The sequence below is a fragment of the Ceratotherium simum genome, chromosome 11, assembly GCF_057802395.1.
Source record: "Ceratotherium simum simum isolate JZ-2026a chromosome 11, ASM5780239v1, whole genome shotgun sequence".
NCBI classification, from domain to species: Eukaryota; Metazoa; Chordata; class Mammalia; order Perissodactyla; family Rhinocerotidae; genus Ceratotherium; species Ceratotherium simum.
The window spans coordinates 73,543,359-73,563,531 of NC_141910.1; the positions used below are offsets into that span (position 1 = coordinate 73,543,359).

At 46.5% G+C, this 20,173-nt stretch overlaps 1 protein-coding gene across 2 annotated transcripts in view; it reads left to right on the forward strand.

Annotated features, from left to right (window-relative positions):
• Positions 1-1,847: 1,847 nt before the first annotated feature.
• Positions 1,848-20,173, forward strand: part of EIPR1 (EARP complex and GARP complex interacting protein 1) — a 147,555-nt gene continuing 129,229 nt past the window's right edge. For both annotated transcript variants that reach the window (XM_087437196.1, XM_004436439.3), the window contains exons 1-2: positions 1,848-2,012; positions 15,315-15,398. In XM_087437196.1, coding sequence (XP_087293322.1) covers positions 1,971-2,012; positions 15,315-15,398 — 126 coding nt within the window. In that variant the 5' untranslated portion in view covers positions 1,848-1,970. The remainder of the gene's footprint in view (positions 2,013-15,314; positions 15,399-20,173) is intronic.

Here is a 20,173-nt window from a genome sequence, read left to right on the forward strand (position 1 = left end):
GTTTGTATCCTTTGATCAATATCTCCACTTTTCCCCCATCTCTCAGCCTCTGGTAACCGTCACTCTACTGTTACAATGAATTCAACCTTTTTTTTTTTTTTCAGATTCCACATGTATGTGGAATCAAGCAGTATTTGTCTTTCTGTGTCTGGCTTATTTCCCTTAGCAGAATGTCCTCCACATTCATCCACGTTTTCAGAAATGACAGGATTTCCTTCTTTTTTTAAGGCGGAATAATATTCCATTGTGTGCGTGTGTGTGTATAAATTCTGTTTATCCAGTCATCTGTATATGGACACAAGTTGTTTCCATGTCTTTGCTAGTGTGAATAATGCTGCAGTAAACATGAGGGTGCAGATATCTCTTCTAGATAGTGATTTTATTTCCTTTGGATCCCAGAGGTGGGATTGCTGAATTATAATGTAGTTTTATTTTTTTTTTCCGGGAGGAATATTAGCCCTGAGCTAATAGCCGATGCCAATCTTCCTCCTTTTGCTGAGGAAGACTGGCCCTGGGCCAACATCTGTGCCCATCTTCCTCTACTTTATATAGGATGCTGCCACAGCATGGCTTGACAAGCAGTGCATCGGTGTGCGCCCGGGGTTCCAAACCTGCAAACACCAGGCCGCCACTGCAGAGCATGCGCACTTAACCACCGTGGCACCGGGCATGCCCCAATGTAGTTCTATTTTTAATTTTTTGAGGAAACTCCATAGTGTTTTCCATAGTAGCTGTACCACTTTACATTCCCACCAATGGTATATAAGGATTCCCTTTCTCCACATCCTGCCAACACTTATCTTTTGACTTTTTGATAATAGCAATCTTAACAGGTATGAGGTGATATCTCATTGTGGTTTTGATTTGCATTCCCTGATGATTAGTGATGTTGAGCATCTTTTCATATACCTGTTCCAGACTCTGCCATTTATCACGAAGATGGGTAAAGGGTAGAGAGAAAAGTTAAATAATCACACAGATAGAGGAGAGGTGTGTGGTCCTGGAACCCAGTGGAACCCAGATTAGTGCAGGGGGTTCAGCTATGGCATTGTGGGATTCCATGCAACGTCATTCCTGTCTGCCAAGGGCATTGCCTAATGTCAAGGCAGGCACTTTGGGAGTACTGCCTAAGAGGGTCAACCTCTCCATCATGACAGTCCTTGGAGCTCTCCCGGGAACCCACGGTCTTCACAGCAGATTCTCACTCAGAGTCAAATACTGCTAGCAGTGTGGTGCCCGGCATCCATCATCATCCCAGCATTGGCAGTGCATCCTTTCGCTACACAGTGCTGGGCGCCTGCGGACGGGAATTGGCACGGCCCTTGACTTTAAGGATCCTGGGCTGAGCCAAACTGAGTCTGACAGATCTGGCACGCATCCTAGCTCCCCAATTTACTACCTCTGTGCCCTCAATTGTTACTGAATTTTGCAGCCGCTCCTCTGTAAAATGCAACTGTGGCCCCTTAGTCATAAGGCTGGAGCGAAGAACTTTAAGACAGTGCGTGTGCAGCGTCTGTCCCGGCGCTCGGGAAAGCACTAACGATAACAAGGGCCAGAGTCACAGCCTAGGTAAGAGCATCTGGGAGGGCTCCCAGCAGGAGACGGCTGAGCGGTGGCGCCTGCGACCTGGGGGCGGGGCGACGACCTGGGCGTGGCCGGGAGCGCCGCGTCCCCCGCCCACCGCCCCAGCTCCTCCCCGCCGGGTCCGCCTCTCCCGGAGCCGGCGGAGTCGAGAGCCCGGATGGGAGCCAACAGGGCATGCTCACGAGCCCGGCGCCGCTGCCATTGGCTGCCGCTGAGGAGCGTATTGATGACGCATCAGGAAAACACAGGAAGTGAGCCCTACGGGAGCCGGGGTGGGCCAGAAAGAGCCCGGTTCGTCGCCGCTTGGCCGGGAGCGAATGAATGGGCGCTGAGCTGGGGGCTTGCCCGCTCTCGGGACCGATCTTAGGAGTGTGAGCGGCCGCAGCATGGAGGACGACGCGCCGGTGATCTATGGGCTGGAGTTCCAGGTGGGTCACAGGAGGGCCCCACGGCGTCCCGCCGTTTGCAGAGCGAGGCCCGCGCAGGTTCCCGGTTCTCTCTGTGCAACCAAAACACTGAGGCTTCGGGAGGCTAAAGGGCCTGGTCGTCCAGGCCGGGCCGAGGTCTTGCGTGACATCACTTGGTCATCCAGGACGGGCGGGGGTCCTGCGTGACCTCACTTGGTCACCCAGGAGGGGCCGGGGTCCTGCGTGACCTCACTTGGTCACCCAGGACGGGCCGGGGTCCTGCGGGACCTCTCTTGGTCACCCAGGACGGGCGGGGGTCCTGCGGGACCTCTCTTGGTCACCCAGGACGGGCGGGGGTCCTGCGTGACCTCGCTTGGTCACCCAGGACGAGCCGGGGTCCTGCGTGACCTCTCTTGGTCACCCAGGACGGACGGGGGTCCTGCGTGACCTCGCTTGGTCACCCAGGACGAGCCGGGGTCCTGCGTGACCTCTCTTGGTCACCCAGGACGGGCCGGGGTCCTGCGTGACCTCTCTTGGTCACCCACGACGGGCGGGGGTCCTGCGTGACATCACTTTGTCACCCAGGACGGGCCGGGGTCCTGCGTGACATCACTTGGTCACCCAGGACGAGCGGGGGTCCTGCGTGACACAGGGTGAGTGCATCTTCTGCCAATGTACTTATTAACCTTTTGATCTCCTTAAGAAATCTCCTAAATAACCCAGAGGGTTTGATCTTCAGTGTTGGATCTTTGAGGTAACTAAAATGTTATTTCCTGGAATTTGACAAATCGATGGAGTGGATCCTTGCCTTAGGCGTCAAATATTTTATCTGAATTTCTTCTTTGTCTTAAAAGAAGTAGCTGATTTTTGTAGTTCTTTAGACAACTCCTGAGCCATGACTTTCTTCAATTTGAAGAACCATTACTGCAGTAAACAGAAAAAGAACTGAAAATTATAGTGGAGGTTTGGTTTCAGTGACATTCAAATTGCTGTGGAGAACAGTTTACATTAGAAGATGGGGATCTGATTATTGACCATTGACTGAGGGTAATGAGGTTTGGAGGGGAAAGCAAATACTACAGCAAATAAAAGGCAGAAGGCCAGCATAAAGGGGTTATTAAAATAAGAAAATGCTGAGCACATTAGTGTTTATGGAGCATTTTGGTGTCATATGACTGCCATCTTTGAGCTCCTAGGAAGGGACTGTGGAGTTGTGTTCATGATTTTGGTTCTTTTTATTTTTGTATATTTAAAAGTTTTAAAAAACCCAAGTAGTTCTTTTTTTTTGACAATGAAGATTGGCCCTGAGCTAACATCCATTGCCAATCTTCCTCTTTTTGCTGAGGAAGATTAGCCCTGAGCTAACATCTGTGCCCATCTTCCTCTATTTTCTTTTTTCTTTGTACATGGGATGCCGCCACAGCATGGCTTGGTGAGCGGTGCGTAGGTCCGTGCTCAGGATCTGAACCTGCGACCCCCCGGCTGCGGAATTGGAACGCGTGAACTTAACCACTAAGCCACTGGGCTGGCCCCCAAGTAGTTCTTATGAGTTGTTTAAGAAGTCAAATTGCTGAGAATCTGATTAATTAAATCAGCAGGCTCTGAACACTCCCTTTCCATCTTATCTGATTCTCTGAGAACAACCACTTTCAACTTTTTAAAAATGGTCTCTTCTAGTCTTTACCTTGCCTGCTTTTATCTCTTGGACATAATCTGGTGACTGAATGTCACGTCACATGAAGATTTTTCGCTTCTTTTACACTCTCGGCTTGCCTTCCTTTAGATCCCCAGTATAGTTATATCACAAATTTTTGCCAAATCCATATTCAGGGTTTTCATTTTTCTATTTGTATAAATATTGTTGACTGCTGATTCAAAGTAGGGTACTATGATTTCATTGTTTTTCTTGAACAGCTTTTCATTTTTCCCATAGTTACTAAGTGCTTCCTTTTTTCATTTGTTTAGTTTTCCTTGCATTGTACTGGTGAGCCTTGACATCCTATCACAGCTCTGAGGATGCTGTGTGATATGGTTTTCCACGAGGCTGACCCATCAGGTTACCCATTGGTTCTGTTGTTTCGTTTTCCGGGAAGCATCCCACCTGGGGCTGCTTCCCCTTCCTCCTTGCTCCAGTTATATCTGCTTTCTCACAAAACCTCTAGCCCAGCTATCATCCCGTGTGGGGTTTTGTTTTCGTTTCTTTTTGGTAGGTTTTTCTGCGTAGATGGTGTGTGACAGTCATATGACAGGGCATTTAATGGTCACACCAGCCCTGGGAGTAGGTATTATTCTTTGCCATTTAAAAATTGAGGACACTTGGGTTTAGAGCGCTGAAACCTCTTGTGGTTCTTAGAGAGGCTGGTTCAGGCCTGGGTTCCTCCCAATCAGTGCTCTCTTTGCTTTGCGAGGCCTTTTGTTCAGAGCAAGACACCCTGGCTCCTACATGTTTAGGTCCTCATTTATAGTATCGATGCTATAGTATAGTCAGAGACAGACATTCAAGAGCAGGCCCCCCTTTCCTCTCAGTGGACAGCAGGGCTGAGAAAGACATCTTATTTCTCTTCTGTCCCCTAGAAGGTGCATGATACCTGTTTGCTGGATCAGTGAATCAGTCAAGGTAATTGGAAGATGGGAGCAGGGCAACCTAAGCCAAAATCAGGCTGCAATCTTGGTCACAAACAGTTCGCAGATGTTGTTTAGGTGTTGCCCCTCCAGAGGCACACTGGTCTCAGAGAACTGTGCTTCTCTGCCTGTGTCTGGGGGTGTCACCGCCTGCATCCTCTGCAGCATCTTCTCTCAGCTCTGATCTTCTCCATCTTTGAGGTTTCTTCTTAGAGTGTGCTTTTGGATTATAGATGCTTCTGAGTTTCGTTGAAGATAGGTTTATGTTTCATTGTCCTTCTTGCTTTGTATGATTTCCTAGAGTTTGGGAAGAGAGAAAAGATTTTTCAGGCCACGCATATAATTCAGTGCATGGGCCTAGTGATAGGAATCAGGCACCTGACAGGGATTGGTCTTCAACTGACTGTCATACTTTTGCCTAAATAGTTCAAGGGAATAGATATGAACGTTTTCCTGGGAAATAGCAAGGCTCAGGAGAAGCCCAGAGAGCCCAACCAAGTGAAATAAAAGGAAAACTTCAATTTGGAGACTATTTTGATGCTTTGTTTTTATTATTCTTGTTTGTTTATGTTGTGGATTTAGTTGGAACCCTCACACATGTTTCTGGTTCCAGCTTACTCACTTGCTGGCTTTTCTCTTTTTCTCCCTCAAAAAATATGTGGCTCAGAATGGATATACAGTCTGTATGTGTATATGTGTATGATTTATGCGTGTCCCTGTAACGTGCAGGTTTCTCTTCTGGGTGTTCTTCTGTACCTCGCATCCTCTGTGCTGATTCTAATTCTGTGTGTTTCCATTTTCATGGCTTGGGTGATCTAGGGCGTGGCGTTCCTATCACATTTGCTTTGCAAGATGATGGCTGAAAATCTATTTACATTAATAAGACACGTAATACTATCATTTCTTGGGTGAGTTTCAGGACTCTTTTTCTTAAAGGGAGGAGAATTATTTTACAGGACTTACAGTAACTGTGATCAAATAGTAAATGAGTTTGCTGCTTCCAAACTGATGCACAAAGACATTGCATTTCACAGTGACAAATTTAAGCACAAAGCCATCTCATGGTTTCATTTTATAGATTTGTTGCATATTCGAATATTGTATACATTATTCTTTATTAATTATTATGATCTTTATTATAAATATTTCTCCAGAATTGTTTGTCTCCTGCAAGCTTATTTCTTTGAACCTTTGATATTAAGAAGACCTTGTTGGGGGCTGGCCCCGTGGCTTAGCGGTTAAGTGCTCGCACTCCGCTACTGGTGGCCCGGGTTCGGATCCCGGGTGTGCACTGACACACCGCTTGTCTGGCCATGCTGAGGCGGCGTCCCACATACAGCAACTAGAAGGATGTGCAACCATGACGTACAACTATCTACTGGGGCTTTGGGGAAAAAAGGAGGAGGATTGGCAATAGATGTTAGCTCAGGGCCGGTCTTCCTCAGCAAAAAGAGGAGGATTGGCAGATGTTAACTCAGGGCTGATCTTCCTCACAAAAAAAAGAAGACCTTTTTTAGTTTAGTTGTGAGGGCCAATGGTCATTTAGCAGACACCCGAGGGACCCCTGTGCTAGCACTGAGGGCGTACAGGGCAGTGCGACTTCAGCTATGGTGGCGTGGGGCACACTTAGGTGGGAGAGGCAGGCATGTGACTTAGAATAACCAGTCCTGTGGATGGAGCAGTGGAGGTGTGGACAGAGTGGGGCATGTCCCGTGGCTCCCATTTAAGCCCAGAGAAAGCCCAGAGTGGCCCTTCTTAGAAGTTAAGGATGTGAGCTCGGCCAGGCCAGAAAGGACCAGGTGGGTTTTAGGACTGGCGAGAATGATGACTTTCCCTGGAATTGCCACCAGGCTAGTAAGCCAGCAGTGGAAATTGTGTGAGCCACATAGAAGTAGGAGCGAGTGAGAGGCCAGCTTCCTGGCACCTGCCTAGTGTTCTGGGAGGTTCACCTGGAGTCTTGTGGTCAGTGCAGCAAGGAGAGAGGAGCAGGCTGGGGACTTGTTGCCTTTATACTGTCAGCACCAAGGGAAGGGCCGGTTAGCACTTGGGTCTGCCTGCTGCCAGGTCAGGACGTTGCTGTGTCATCAGGCTCACCTCTGGAAGGCTCACAGAGTTTACCTGTTAGGTCAAAGACAGATATTCAGTTTTTCAAGTGCTTTTAGTATCCATGGAACTGATCGTACAATCATATGATTTTTCCCTTTTGGTCTCTTTGGTTAGTTATATTCCTATCTTTCTAAATGTTTGAATTCCATTTGATCATGAAATAGGCCTCTGCTGGGTTCTGTTAAATATTTTACTTAGAATTTTTTCATTTATATTTATAATGTAATTTTCTGTGTATTTTCTTGCTTGAGTTTTGTTATCTGTGTTATGCTGGCCGCATACGAAGCATTAGGGAGCTTTCCTTCTGTTTCCGTGCCTGAAATGACTTGAGCGTGTTTGTGTTGCCTGTTCCTAAGGCTCAGTGCTCTCCCACCACTGGCTTTCTGATTGGTGGTAACTGGTTGTTCGGATATCTTTCTTTCTTTTGAGATAACGTTTGGTAGTTTAGATTTCCCTAGGAAATTCATTCATTTATTCACTTGACAGTGCCAGGCAGTACTCTGTGCCCCTGGAACGCAGAGCAGGACACAGACATATCCCGACCCTCCTGGGTGGGCGTACCCGGATGCACAGCGAGGCATGTGTGCAGGACCAAGGTGGGGGGGGTCTCAGAATTGAAGAGAACAGTCTTTTAGGTGGTTCTTTTTTAAACGTCATCAGTTGGGTGCTTAATTTATTTGTTTTCATTCTTTTTTATTAATATAGCACGTAGAGGCTGGCCCGGTGGAGTAGCGGTTAAGTTCCCGCATTCTACTTTGGCGGCCCTGGGTTCTCCAGTTGGGACCTTGGGCGCGGACCTACTCACAGCTCATCAAGCCATGCTGAGGCTGCGTCCCCTATAGAAGAGCTACAACTCTGCACTGGGGCTTTGGGGAGAAAAGGGAAAAAAGAGGAAGATTGGCAATAGACGTTAGCACAGGGCCAATCTTCCTCCAAAAAAAAAAAAAAAATACAGCACTTAGACCCATGAATTTTTTTCCGAGCACTGACTTCTTGATTTTACTGTTTTCCGGATACCTTGCCGTTTGAATTTGATCTCTTTGTTGCGAGAGCTTCCTCAGCGCTGCCCTGCCCCGCTGTGCCTTCCGGGTGGCTGTCTGTGTGTCCTTCCCTCAGTGGTTCTGTCTTCATTCCCAGGAGCTCTGCAGCTCAGCCTCCATCATCAGCTGTCCCACCTCCTGTTCTCTAAGCTGGGCTTTCACTTGTTCCCTTTTTCTTTCCATTCTTTGCTTCCCTCTCCTTTTTGAAGAGGTCATTGCTGCATTAAGTTTTATCACTGTGCCGATGCGTATCCTCACAGTTTTACGTCTTCTGTGGCCACGTCTTCTGTTAGTGTATGCATTTTTTGATGTCTTTTCCTGTTCCTCCCGCCTCGCTGTCCCTCTGTCCCGCTGCTTTGCAGGGCTCCTGTGCCGGCTCCTTCCATCATGGCCTTTTCCTGAGGGAGCCTTCCAGGCTAGCTCGCTGCAGGATCTGTACGTGGAGTTGGGCCAGCCCCATACCCCAGGCTGGCACGGGTTCTTGAGACACGGGGTTTTGTTTGTGAGTAAATTCTTCAGCTGTCATTTATCCTGAGGTGTAGGAGATTGGCAGAGGCCGGCTGCCCACAATGCAGCGTCCCTCCTTGGCTCCATGGAGCCACGGGCTGCTTCCTGAGGAGATGCCAGTGGGCCCTGCCTGCCCTGCTCCTGTTCTTACCGAGTGTGTGCGGGAGCACTTGCAGCCAGTCCGAGAGCCTGTTCCTGTCGTCCCATACTTGGTGGTGCCCCTCCAGGCGCACACTTGGCTCGGAGAACTGTGCTCCTCTGTGTCTGGGGTGTCACTGCCTGTGTCCTCTTCAGCATCCTCTCTCGGCTCTGATCTTCTCCATCTTTGAGGCTTCTTCTTGTAGTGTGCTTTTGGATTATAGATGGTTCCAAGTTTAATTGAAGACAGAGTTTATGTTTCTGCTTTTCATTCTCCTTGCTTTTGTATGATTTCCTGGAGTTTGGGAAGAGAGAATTGAATTGTTTAGCCCGCTGTTTGAAAGCCTGAGGTCCAGATTGACTTGATGAGGTAGCAAGGTGGAGGCTGAGCTGGAATATAGAGACTCACATCAGGAAAGTTGATTAAGACGTTGTGAAAATATGATTTAAGCAAGGAATGGGGAAGGGTGGCAGGGGGGATGGAGAGGAGATGTGGAAGGCCCAGAATGTGCAGTTATTGCATGGAATGGTTGGAGAGGAGGGAGTGAGGGGCCTTGTTAGCTGGAAGGGTGAGCAGGTCTGTGGAGGGGGACTCGGGATCAGTTTGGTTAGGCGGCACTGATGAGAACTGGTTAGTGGGCATGAGATTAACGTTTGGAAATCATCAGCCCAGTTGTGACAGTGATACCTGTGGGAAAGGGAGTCTGTGTAGGAAGAAAGTGTGGACGAGAAGAGTCAGGATAGGACCGTGGGAGCAAACCGACAGTGTAAGGACGGGGGTGGAGAGAGGACTGGAAGGAGTGACGAGACACGAAGGGGTCCTCAAGGCAAAGGGAAGGAGGGGACTTGTGTCCGGGGAGTCTGGAGCTCCAGCAGGGGGCTGGAGACAGGCCCTCGGGTCTGACGGCTGTGACTAGGGCCATAGGGAGGGCAGTGTCATGGGGTGGCAGAGGCGAGGAATTGATGGCGTTGAGGGAGGCTTTCTGTATCTACACCACCATTACGTTCAGCAGTGAGTGGAAGAACAAAGGTTTGGCAGTAGCTTGAGAGGGAAATGAGTCAACGTAAGATGTTTTCAAAGGATAAGGAGAGGTGTGAGCTACTTTTCCCTTTAAGGGGAAGAAACCAGAGAATAGGAGAGGGAAAGGGAAGAGAGAGGGCTGAGGGGTTTCTTGCGCTGTAGGTTGGCTGGGAGCCAGGGAGCGCTCCTTCTCCAGGCAGGAGGCCCCGATGGCAATGGCTTGTTTCCCTGTTGAAGTGGGAGGCTACTTTTTTGCTGAAAGATAGGGCTGGGTTGCACTTGGAGCTTGAGAAGAGGCAGGCAACATCTGCCACAGGCAGTCAGAGTGGAGTGGGCTACAGACAGGCGACAGCCCAAAGAGGGCTGAAAGGCCAGCGTTTGGCCTATGGGAGTGAGTGTGTGAATGAATGAATGCATGATCATGTCCTGTGTGACTGAGTGAATGGACGATCATGACCCGTGTGAGCGTGTGAATGAGTGAATGTGTGATAGTGTACTGTGTGAACATGTGAATGAATGTGTGATCATGTACTGTGTGAACACGTGAATGAATGAACTCATGATCATATACTGTGAGGGGGAATGCATGATCATGTCCTGTGTGAATGTGTGAATGAATGAATGTGTGATCATGTACTGTGTGAACATGTGAATGAATAAATGTGTGAACATGTACTGTGTGAACATGTAAATTAAGGAATGTGTGATCATGTACTGCATGAGCTTGTGAACGAGTGAATGTGTGATCATGTGCCTTACAGCCTTTGGGCCTTCAGAAGCATAGTGTTATTACTACAGTTCTCTGTGAGTAACTCAGAGGTTGTTTTTCTTTTAATGCACTCCAGACCTTTAACTGTGTTTTTTGGGTGTGGGAGATGAGAACCAGGTGGTTAGCGAGCACAGAATAAAGAAGTTGGGACTTTCCCTCCTTTTCCGTCTTCTCTCTTTTGTTTTAAGGAAATAATGTGTTAGAACTCTGGGGAGTTGATCTGCTCTGTGAAGACGGAGATTTAGGTGATGTCTTCAGCATACTGGTGATTTGGGGCAGCTCTTGGTAAAGAGGTCGTTTCTGGAGGGATATTGCTTATGGAAGGAGGTCAAAGTGGCCCTGAGTCTCTACTGCCTAAAGCAGGAGTCTTCTCCACTTGCTCTCCTCCTAGGTGGCCTTTGTCTTATCCGGAGGGTGGCTCTTGACGGGGAGACTTTGATGAGGACCTATGGCTGAGGACAGTCTGCTCCCCGTTATCTACTTGCTCAATCTAATGAGCAAATGAATACAGATTTGCATTTCCCAAGGAGTTTTGTACACTCAGTTAGTACTCCTAGGTCCTGATACCTCTGCCTCCCGTAACAGGGTAGGACTCGTCTTAACGTTTCTGATGATCCTTCCCTGCTGTTACCTTGACTACTCTGCATCTGCAGTTGCCTCTTCCTGGTTTGGTTCACTGCATGGTGGTGGTAGACTAGAAAGACAGCTCTGAAGAAAACACCACGGCCTTTCTTTGAGAGCAGGAGAGAACACGTGGAATTATGGTAAAATGACCCATGTTCTGACTTCAACCCAATATGTAAACATCTTACTGTGCTGTCACTTCCCTGCGTCACCGTCATAGAAGGAGACCTGGACCTCAGGCCGGCGTCTGCGTTCTTCTTCCTCTCTAGGAGCTTGGGACCATTTCTGGTCCTCAGTGTCTTTATCTTCCCAGTGGGCATAACATGATCCTGTCTTCCTGTCTCCCTCACTGATTCTTGGGGGTGAACCAAGATGTAAAATACGTGGATGTTTTGTGACCCATCATACTATAAAAATTTGGTGTTATTTTGATAGGGTCATTGGAACACCTCAAAACCATCGTTATGACTAGACTTAGAAAGGTCATTTTATCATTTGCCTAATCAAAGTGGCAGAATTACAGACATAGATATACATCTGTCACCCAAATGGCCAGAGTTAAATTGTTCTTGTAATTTTACCCAATAAATGTACTAGAAAGAGCTTAAACGTTTATGAGATTTCACTGTAATTTTTTTTTTTTTTTTATTGATTTTATTTTTTTCCCCCCAAAGCCCCAGTAGATAGTTGTATGTCATAGCTGCACATCCTTCTAGTTGCTGTATGTGGGACTCGGCCTCAGGATGGACGGAGAAGTGGTGCCTCGATGCGCACCCGGGATCCAAACCCGGGCCACCAGCATCGCAGCGCGCGCACTTAACCACCAAGCCACAGGGCTGGCCCCTTCACTGTAATTTTTAAAGGTGCAGTTTAAATGTTTTTATAAGAGTGATTTTCCCCCTCAGTTTTTCATAAAGTGTCTTCTTGTGTGAGATGGAACAAGGCAGTTTCAAATTCGTGGTGCTTTTTTAAACCTGTGCAGCTTTACTCTCTGAAATAGATGATCTGTTCAGACTTTTTTTGCATGTTTACCATTATTCCTCCCCAGGCGTGCAATTCTTGGCTCTGTAAATTGCTTTAGGATTAAGCAAACTGAATGCTGGTTCATTTTGGCACACAAGTAGCTTCTCTATCTCTGAATTACTCTTATTTTTCAGTCTGGTAGCCACTGATACAATTTATTTCTTTTTTGTTTTCTTCTATTTTAAAGTGATGGCATTTAATCCTGCCTTCTGTCTAAAGTTGAGCTTGTGGGTGCATCTGAATAAAGTTAATTTGCTGAAATATGGTCTGTGCCAGTATTTTTGATGCTTAATCATTTACCATCTTGCTTTTTTGGTGCCTGGTCCCCTCTCTCCTAATGCGAGTCTGTTAACTGAGGACAGGGCCTTTGTCTTATACCTCTGTGATACTCTGCATAACACCACCACTGTGCAGGGGTGTATTCAGCTCTTAATTGCTGACTTGAAGCGTGGTGAGGTCTTTTAATGGAAAAATAATCTATTCTCTCTCAGATAAGTCCTCTCCTGGGTCCTATTTTTGGGGACTCTCAGACTCTTTCCATCTGGGGCGACAACATGTGCCTCCATTTGCGTCTGAGTGTTCTTGTCTGAAGGTGGAGCTAGTCCTGCGTCCTCTCTGCTTGGTGGGATTCAGCCTCCGGGGCAGTCAGGGTTTTCTCTTCCAGGAATGGCGTGGACCCTTCCTCATCAGAGTCATTCTTCTCTAAGCAAGGGGCATTTAAATTGGATGGGATTTAGAGGGTCTGTGAATTTGCTGATATGACATACAAGATTCTATGTATATGTATGTACATTTTTGGCAGAAGATCTGTAGATTCACAAAGAATTCATCAGTTTTGCAGAGGGCTAAGACTCCAGAAATTGTCTAGCCAAGTTTTGCTGAAGAGGGTGTAGGCAGACTGACAGTGGGACCCCTGAAAGTACTTTAAGTAGTTGAATTGGCTGAAATAGGTATTTTTTTCCTCCAAATGTCTGATAGTGTGAATACTGCTTCAGACATGTATTTTCTTGGTTTTGCTGAGACATATTTTAGTAGTTGATGTTTCTGGGCCGTTGACTCTTTTGAGGAGGGGTGGGAACATCCGTGATATGGTCAGAGTTTCTGAGAGCAGTACATGAGATTGTTGTCTCCAAACCTTTTTGCAGTGGACCCCCAGAAGATCTTGTTGTGGCCCCAATTGTGGAAACCAAGTCAAAACTCGACAGGCTAAATGGACAGAACAACTGTTAAACTGTTTCTCTTCCTCTGTTTTAAAAAGAATGAATCAAGAAATTGAGAAATGTATGTAGGAATTGGATGTGGTGGAGGAGGAAGGAGGACGTCAAGACTGTTTCTAGCTGCATCGGGGTTGGGGGAAAGCATGTGGGCAGAGTGGGCCCGTTTAGTGAACCAGAGGAGGCAGTGTCAGCTTCCTGTTGCTGTAGTCACAAATCAGCACCCGCCTACCCTTTAGAAGAACAGCGCTTTATCGCCTCATGGTGGCGTAGTTCAGAATCCCAATATGGGCCTCCCTGGGCTACAATCAAGGCATTGGCAGGGTTTCATTCCTTCCTGGAAGCTCAGGGAGAATTTGTTACCTTGCCTTTTCTAGCTACTAGAGGCCACTCATAGTCCTTGGTTCATGGACTCCTTCTTCCATCTTCAAAGCCAGGAACAGCTGCCCAAACCTTCTCCAGCTGCCTGCAACCCTCTCACGGCTGCCTGCCTCCCTCTCATGGCTGCCTGCGTACCTCTCCCAGCCGTCCAAGTCCTTCTCATTCTGCCACTTCTCAGGTTCTCTTTTCTGTCATTACATACCTCTCTGGCTACAGCCAGGAAAGATTTTTCTGATTAGATAATCTAGGATAGTCTTTCCATCTCAAGATCCTTAATCTAATCACACCTGCACGGTCCCTTTGCCGTGTAAGTTAACATATGCACAGGTTCCAGGCATTAGGATGTGGACATTTTTGGGGGGCTGTTATTCTGCCTCCCACAGGCATCAAAGCATGAGCTACAGGGGCTTGATCTAGGCACAGTTACTGGTTATACTGCAAGAGAGCTGGGTTTGAATGTATAAGCCTGAAGTACTAGTCACAGCACTAATATTAACCAGTTGTATAATCTTTTCCTCTCTAAGCCTTAGATTCTTCACTTGAAATTCCTAGTTTTGTCTTTTAATTATTGAATGTGTTAAGTGTAGGTATTGTAATTTATGCTGTGTTGCACTGCCCAGATCTCTCTTGCAGGAAATCCGTCAGCTTTCTGGGATTGGTGGCTGAGAGTTCTTAGCTGGGTCCTGCTCTGGGGTTGCCTTCAGAGAACAGAGCCCCTTTGCCCTAAGTCACACCCCTCTCCAGGGGCAGCCTGCATCCAGTGACTGATCACTGGGGGTGGGGGTGGGTGGTAAAGAGGCCTGGCCATCTTGCCCCAACTCTGAAGGGCTATCCCAGCTCCTGACTCCCCATGATGCATTGCAGTCCCACTTTTCTTCTACCCCATGCTGCTTCCTGTACCCCTCACTTGGCATAGTCCCGAGAGCACCCCCAGTGAATCTCCTGTGCACAAACTTCTCGTGTTAGAGCTTGTTTCCCAGGGAACCTGATCATCTGAATGCTTGGCAGGCCTTTTTCTGTTGTTTGTTGTCTGGTTTTTTATCAAACGATTTTGTCTTGCTGTATGACTGGTTATTTTTGATTGAATGTTAGACACTGTATGTGGAAAACTGTAGTAGCCTTGGATGTCTTTATCGCCCTCCAGAGGGTTTACTCTTACTTCTGGCAGGCAGCTGGCTGGCCTGGGAGCACCAGCATGCTCAGACCACCGTGAATCTGATCAGGGACAGAAGATTGGAGCTTTAGTGGTGTGGTTGATCTCATTCTAGTTCACTTTGCTCCTAGGCCTCAGCGCACTGCTGGCCCCTCCTCTGAGGTGGGCCCTGCGCTCTGTGTTTGTGCCCTCAGCCCCTGAGTCTGTCAGAAGCTCTCCTCAGCCGCTTCACTGCACTTTCCAAATTGACGAATGCCTCTAGGTGAAAGTGGGCCAGAGGCCGGCCTTGCCTCTCTAAACTTTCTTTCCTGGATCTTGGCCTTTCTTCGTTGCCGTGGTAGCTTTCTGATGCCTTGAAACAAATTCAGAGTATTTTGTTTGGTTTTCCAGTTGCCCCTGGAAACTGGAAATTCTGTTTTGTTGCAGAATGATATGTTCAACCAATCTATTAACTGTTGAAAATTATGGTTTTATTAAAAACACAATTTACATCTTTATTGCTTAATTTTTGTGCCTATTTACAATTGTTTCCGTATACACATTTGAAGTGGAATTGTGTCACAAAGTATACAAAAGTTAAAGGCTTTTCATGCGTATTTCTAAATTGCCTTGCAGATTCTCCATGCTAGTTGATACTCCATCAGAGTAGAGGTAACTGCCTTTTTAATTTCTATCTGTTAAATCTAACTTCATAAATGTGTGTGTCTTTTCCTTCTCTACTGCAGGCACGTGCTCTTACACCTCAGACTGCAGAAACAGATGCCATTCGATTTTTGGTTGGGACGCAGTCTCTTAAATATGATAATCAGGTAACTATTTTTGACAAATGTATACATGTTAACTAAGCCTATTCTTAGTTTTATAACCATTTTGCTCTTGATTTTCCAAGCAACATTAGAGAAAATTAATGCCACACAAACAAAATAAAGCTTTCACTGGGATTTAAATATCCAACTGTATGCAATGATTGAGTTCCATATTTTAAAGTTATTCTGTGTAGCATTACTGTCGTAGTTTTATGTTTTGGTCTTGTGGTTGTATAGGATTTACTGTAAGTGATTGAGAAGCAATCCAGCTACGTGGGCAGCCTCACCCCTCTCCCTGGGCTAGTGGATAACCTCTTTCATAGCTCTTCGCACTCTCTCTAGCTGAGCCTGGACGAGGCCATAGTTCATGTCAACAGAGAGCCCCAGGCTATCACTGCCAGTCTATCCAGGTAGACATACATGTTGTGACCTGTTTGCTGTTCTGGCCACTGTAGTAGAAAAGATATTGGATAAATATTGGATATGGATTAGATCGGGGATCAGTTCACGCTTGACATAAACGTGTGACCTTGAGCGAATGGATTAACCTTCCTGGACTTCATTTTCCTCATCACTAAAATAGAGATAAAGGGCCGGCTCCGTGGCTTAGCGGTTAAGTGCGCGCGCTCTGATGCTGGCGGCCCGGGTTCGGATCCCGGGCGCGCCCCGAGGCACCACTTCTCCGTCCAACGTGAGGCCGAGTCCCACGTACAGCAACTAGAAGGATGTGAACCTATGACATACAACTATCTACTGGGGCTTTGGGGGGAAAAACTGAATAAATAAAATCTTTAAAAAAAAAAATAAATAAAATAGAGATAAAGCCGTGCACTTTCTGTACCTCACAGGTGCAGTGGATGCTGTGAAGACATGCACTGGCTTTGACCCTGGGGAGATGCACATAAGGCTATGTAAAATGGGGCAGGGCTCCTACTTGGTTACCATTGTCACACAGGGGAAATGGCATTAAAATAGCTGACAAAGAATATTAGGTGCTGCATAGAGTATGGTGAAATTGTCACTTGTATGTTGATGAGGGGTTTTAGGTTGGCATAGTCATTTTGGCAGCTAATTTGGTGATATATATCTAGAGCTTTATAAATAAATGTTCATATTATTTAACTTGTATTCCTATACCCAAAACATAGAAAAAGCTTTATATACTAGGAATATTATTGTAATGGTGCATATAATTGTGAAAAAATTAGAAGCAATCGAACTGTGCAAATATTAGGTTGGGTAATATGAAATTGCTGCTTATAATGATAGATTCATATGACTCAACCTAGTTGACCATGGTTACTGTCAGTGGAATAGTATTTACACACTATGCTCATTAAAAGTTATAAACTCCTCATAAGCATCACAACTTAAGAATTGTTAGATGATTCAGCGAAACGTTAAAACTGTATATACTCTATGATCACTATTGTGTTAAAAAAGATGATTTTTCAATATATACAAATATTGAATTATTACATTGTACACCTGAAACTAATATAATGTTATGTTAGTATACCACAATTAAAAAAAAAGTAGGTAAAGTACAAAATTGAATTCTACGTAGAATAAAAACTAGAAGGAAATAGGTCAAAAGGGCTCAAAGTTTGAGCCATGGTTATCTTCAGGTGATGTGAACGTTTGTGATGTGAATTGTTTTCTTTCTAATTTTCAGTTTTCTGAACGTGTATGTATGTGTGTGTGTTACTTTTCTCGTGGACAATGTCAGGTGAGAATGATTGATGTACAAAAATAGTTACCTGTGGCCATGTCACGGGGAGAGAGGAGTCCCCATAGTGACACGTGCAGTCTGGGGGAGGCTGTTGGAGGGGAGAGGGAGGAAGACTGACCTGGTGGCAGCGCAGACAGCTGCCCATGGAGGCGCCGCTGCTTCCGCTGTGCGGAGGCGCCCCCCGCCGGCTGGCAGAAAGGAGCCCAGGGGGTAGGAGTCTGAAGTCAGGCACGTGGCTTTTGTCTGGTTGTCGACTTTGTGCAGAATCTGTCATAGGACAGGCGTTAGAGTATTCCACCTGGCTTTGTCCCCAGGCTTCGTCCCCAAGCTTCTAAGTGCCTTTTTCTCATCTACTTGCTTTTTAATTCCACCCAATTCTGAGGCTGAACCATTGACATTTTTGGTTGAGCATCAGTTTTTAGACTTTCTGAGAATAAGGAAGAAATTATTTGTCATTATTATTATTATATAATGAGGGATGCTTATACAATTTTTCTAAAAAAATATTAAAAGCTAACAGAAACACATGAATTAAAAACAAAATGAGACAATGTAAGGCATTTTTAATAAGTTACATTGTACCTGGTTTTATCAGCCAAAATTACATACCATTTGGTTATGAAAAGATCAGCTCCAAATAACAGAAAGTGCCTTAACCTGAGTTAAATCCTTTTTGGAGCAAGATAATGTTGGTTTGGGCCCAAGCTTTTGCATTTCTAACAGGCTTGGGGCGGGGGTCTCTTGAGTGGCACTATCATAGTGAGCTGTAAGTGTCCCAGGTGGGTCGGTAATCACCCTCCCAGGACAAACGTAGTTTACAACTCTGTGCCCGTTTTATCAAATGTGATTTCTTGAGGCCAACAGGCCTGGTTTCTAGAATACAAATCATCAGTCCATGGACCTAGTGAAAGAAACATTTCCACATTAAATGAGAGACTTTGACTTTTTTAATAATCAGTCTTAAAAACTCAACTTTCCAATGGTAAGGTACAGAAAAGTTACACATTTAACCTAAATTTTATGGTAACAAGGATGTAACTATTTGGAAATCTTTTCCACATCCTCCAAAATGTAATGGCTACCTGAGTGCTTTTCTTGCAGAACTACTGTATCTGTTGTCTGATTCCTTTCAAAATTCCTCATTAAACTGTCAACTAAGGCTTGTAGCCTATGGCTTCAGTTACATTTTTCTAGCCATGGTTGAATTAAAGGATGGGTTTTATAACTTCCTATTTCCACACTTCACCTGCGATGGTCTTTTGTATGTGAATCCAATGATAGGTAGGAAAGTGTTTTCCACATGCTGGTGTTTCCCTTTCCATTTCTGAGAAAGGTGTGTGACATTGTTGGGACATTCATTCATTCATTCATTCAGCAAATGCTTATTTAGCATTTCTGATTCTAATTCCCCTCACTGTGTTATGTACTAGATACACAAAAGATGAATGGATATATTCGTGCTTGAGTTGAGCTTTCATGAAATGGTGAAGCAGACTTGCAGATAATTGGAGTGATAAGTGTAAGAGAGGTGTGTGCAAAGTGGCATGTGACCAGGAGAAGGGGCACTTATTTCTTCCTGGTGGCATTAGAGCCAGCGTCACAGAGAAGGTGGTATTTGAGTTGAGGCCTTCAGGCTCCGATGATGAAATGTCTGTCACTTGCCAGTGACCCTGTTTTTTCATAGTGCTGTGGCTCATTCCTGGGCAGGGAACCCCGGGGAGGAGGGGTGGAGTGAGAAGTGAGAGGCGAGAGGAAGGAGGAGGGTCAGACATGCATGCTCTGCTCACAGGTGCTTCTGGAAACAGGCAGCCCTCACACTCAATGTGCATGTTTCCTCTCACGTGCAACATGTGTCCCCCACGAGACATGCATTTCCTCTCATGTGGCATATATGTTGCTCTTATAAGTGATGTGTGCTTCTTCTCACACATGACACGTTTCCTCTCACACGTGACACACATCCTGCTCACACAGGCCACGGTGGTCCCTCCCGCACACAACGCACCTGCTTCCGCTCGTATGCCATATGTGTTTCCTCCCACACTTGACATATATGTTCCTCTCATTTGTGACGTGTATTCCTCTCATGTGATGTGCACAGTTCCTCTCACATGCGACACATGCTTCCTCACACATGCTACACATTTCCTCTCACATGTGATATACGTAGTTCCTCCCACGTGTGACAGGTGTCTTTCCTGAGGCTCGCTGTCAGCTGGGCTGCCTCAGGCGCCTGCCTCTGTCCTGTGCAGGGTTTGGTAACTGTCCCCCTTTGGAGAGGAGACACCCACCCCAGGGAGGGGTCAGCACAGCATTCGCAATTCCTACTACTCTCTCCAGAAGGAGAAGTACAGTTGTTCCGGTATTTCCCAACAGTGTTATTATTATGATTATCAAGTGCATTTTAAAATGATGAAAAAATTGTCGCTGCATATCCGTGTCTCCTGTAACCTCTCCTGACTTGCCCCTCTGCAGTGCGGATGACCAGAGCTCCGGCCGCCTCTGTGATAGGCTGTGAGAATGGGAGTTCCTCGTCTTGTACCTCTGATTCGCTGGTATGGTTTGTGTCACCACTGGCCAGTGTTGCTGGTGTGGTTCTCCAGCAGCCGTCCAGTGAGAGCCCACTTTGGAGTGCACTTGGAGCGGCACAGCCAGGTGCTGGTACAGAGAAGACTGAGGCAGGGGCTCCGGGTGACAGGGCTGGAGAAGTGAACTCGAGCTTCCATGGTGGGGGCTGGCGGGGGCACCTCACCCCAGGGTCGGCCGCATCGGGGCGATTCCCTTGCTGCTACCTCAGTGGACGGCACAGGTGCTAACCGACCCATTTCTAAACAGATGAGGGGGTTGGCCCTGAGCAGTCACGTGGTTTCTCCAGTGACCCAGCTGGAATGTGGCAGAACTACGACTAATACACCCTGCTCTCTCCTCCCTCACCCTCTTGTTTCAGTTTGCACTTTAACTATGAGCATGTGTGATGCTGTCACCGCACAAAAACAGAAACCAGTTCAAGAGGCAAAACGTTTATTCAGGATCAAAGGATTGCAAT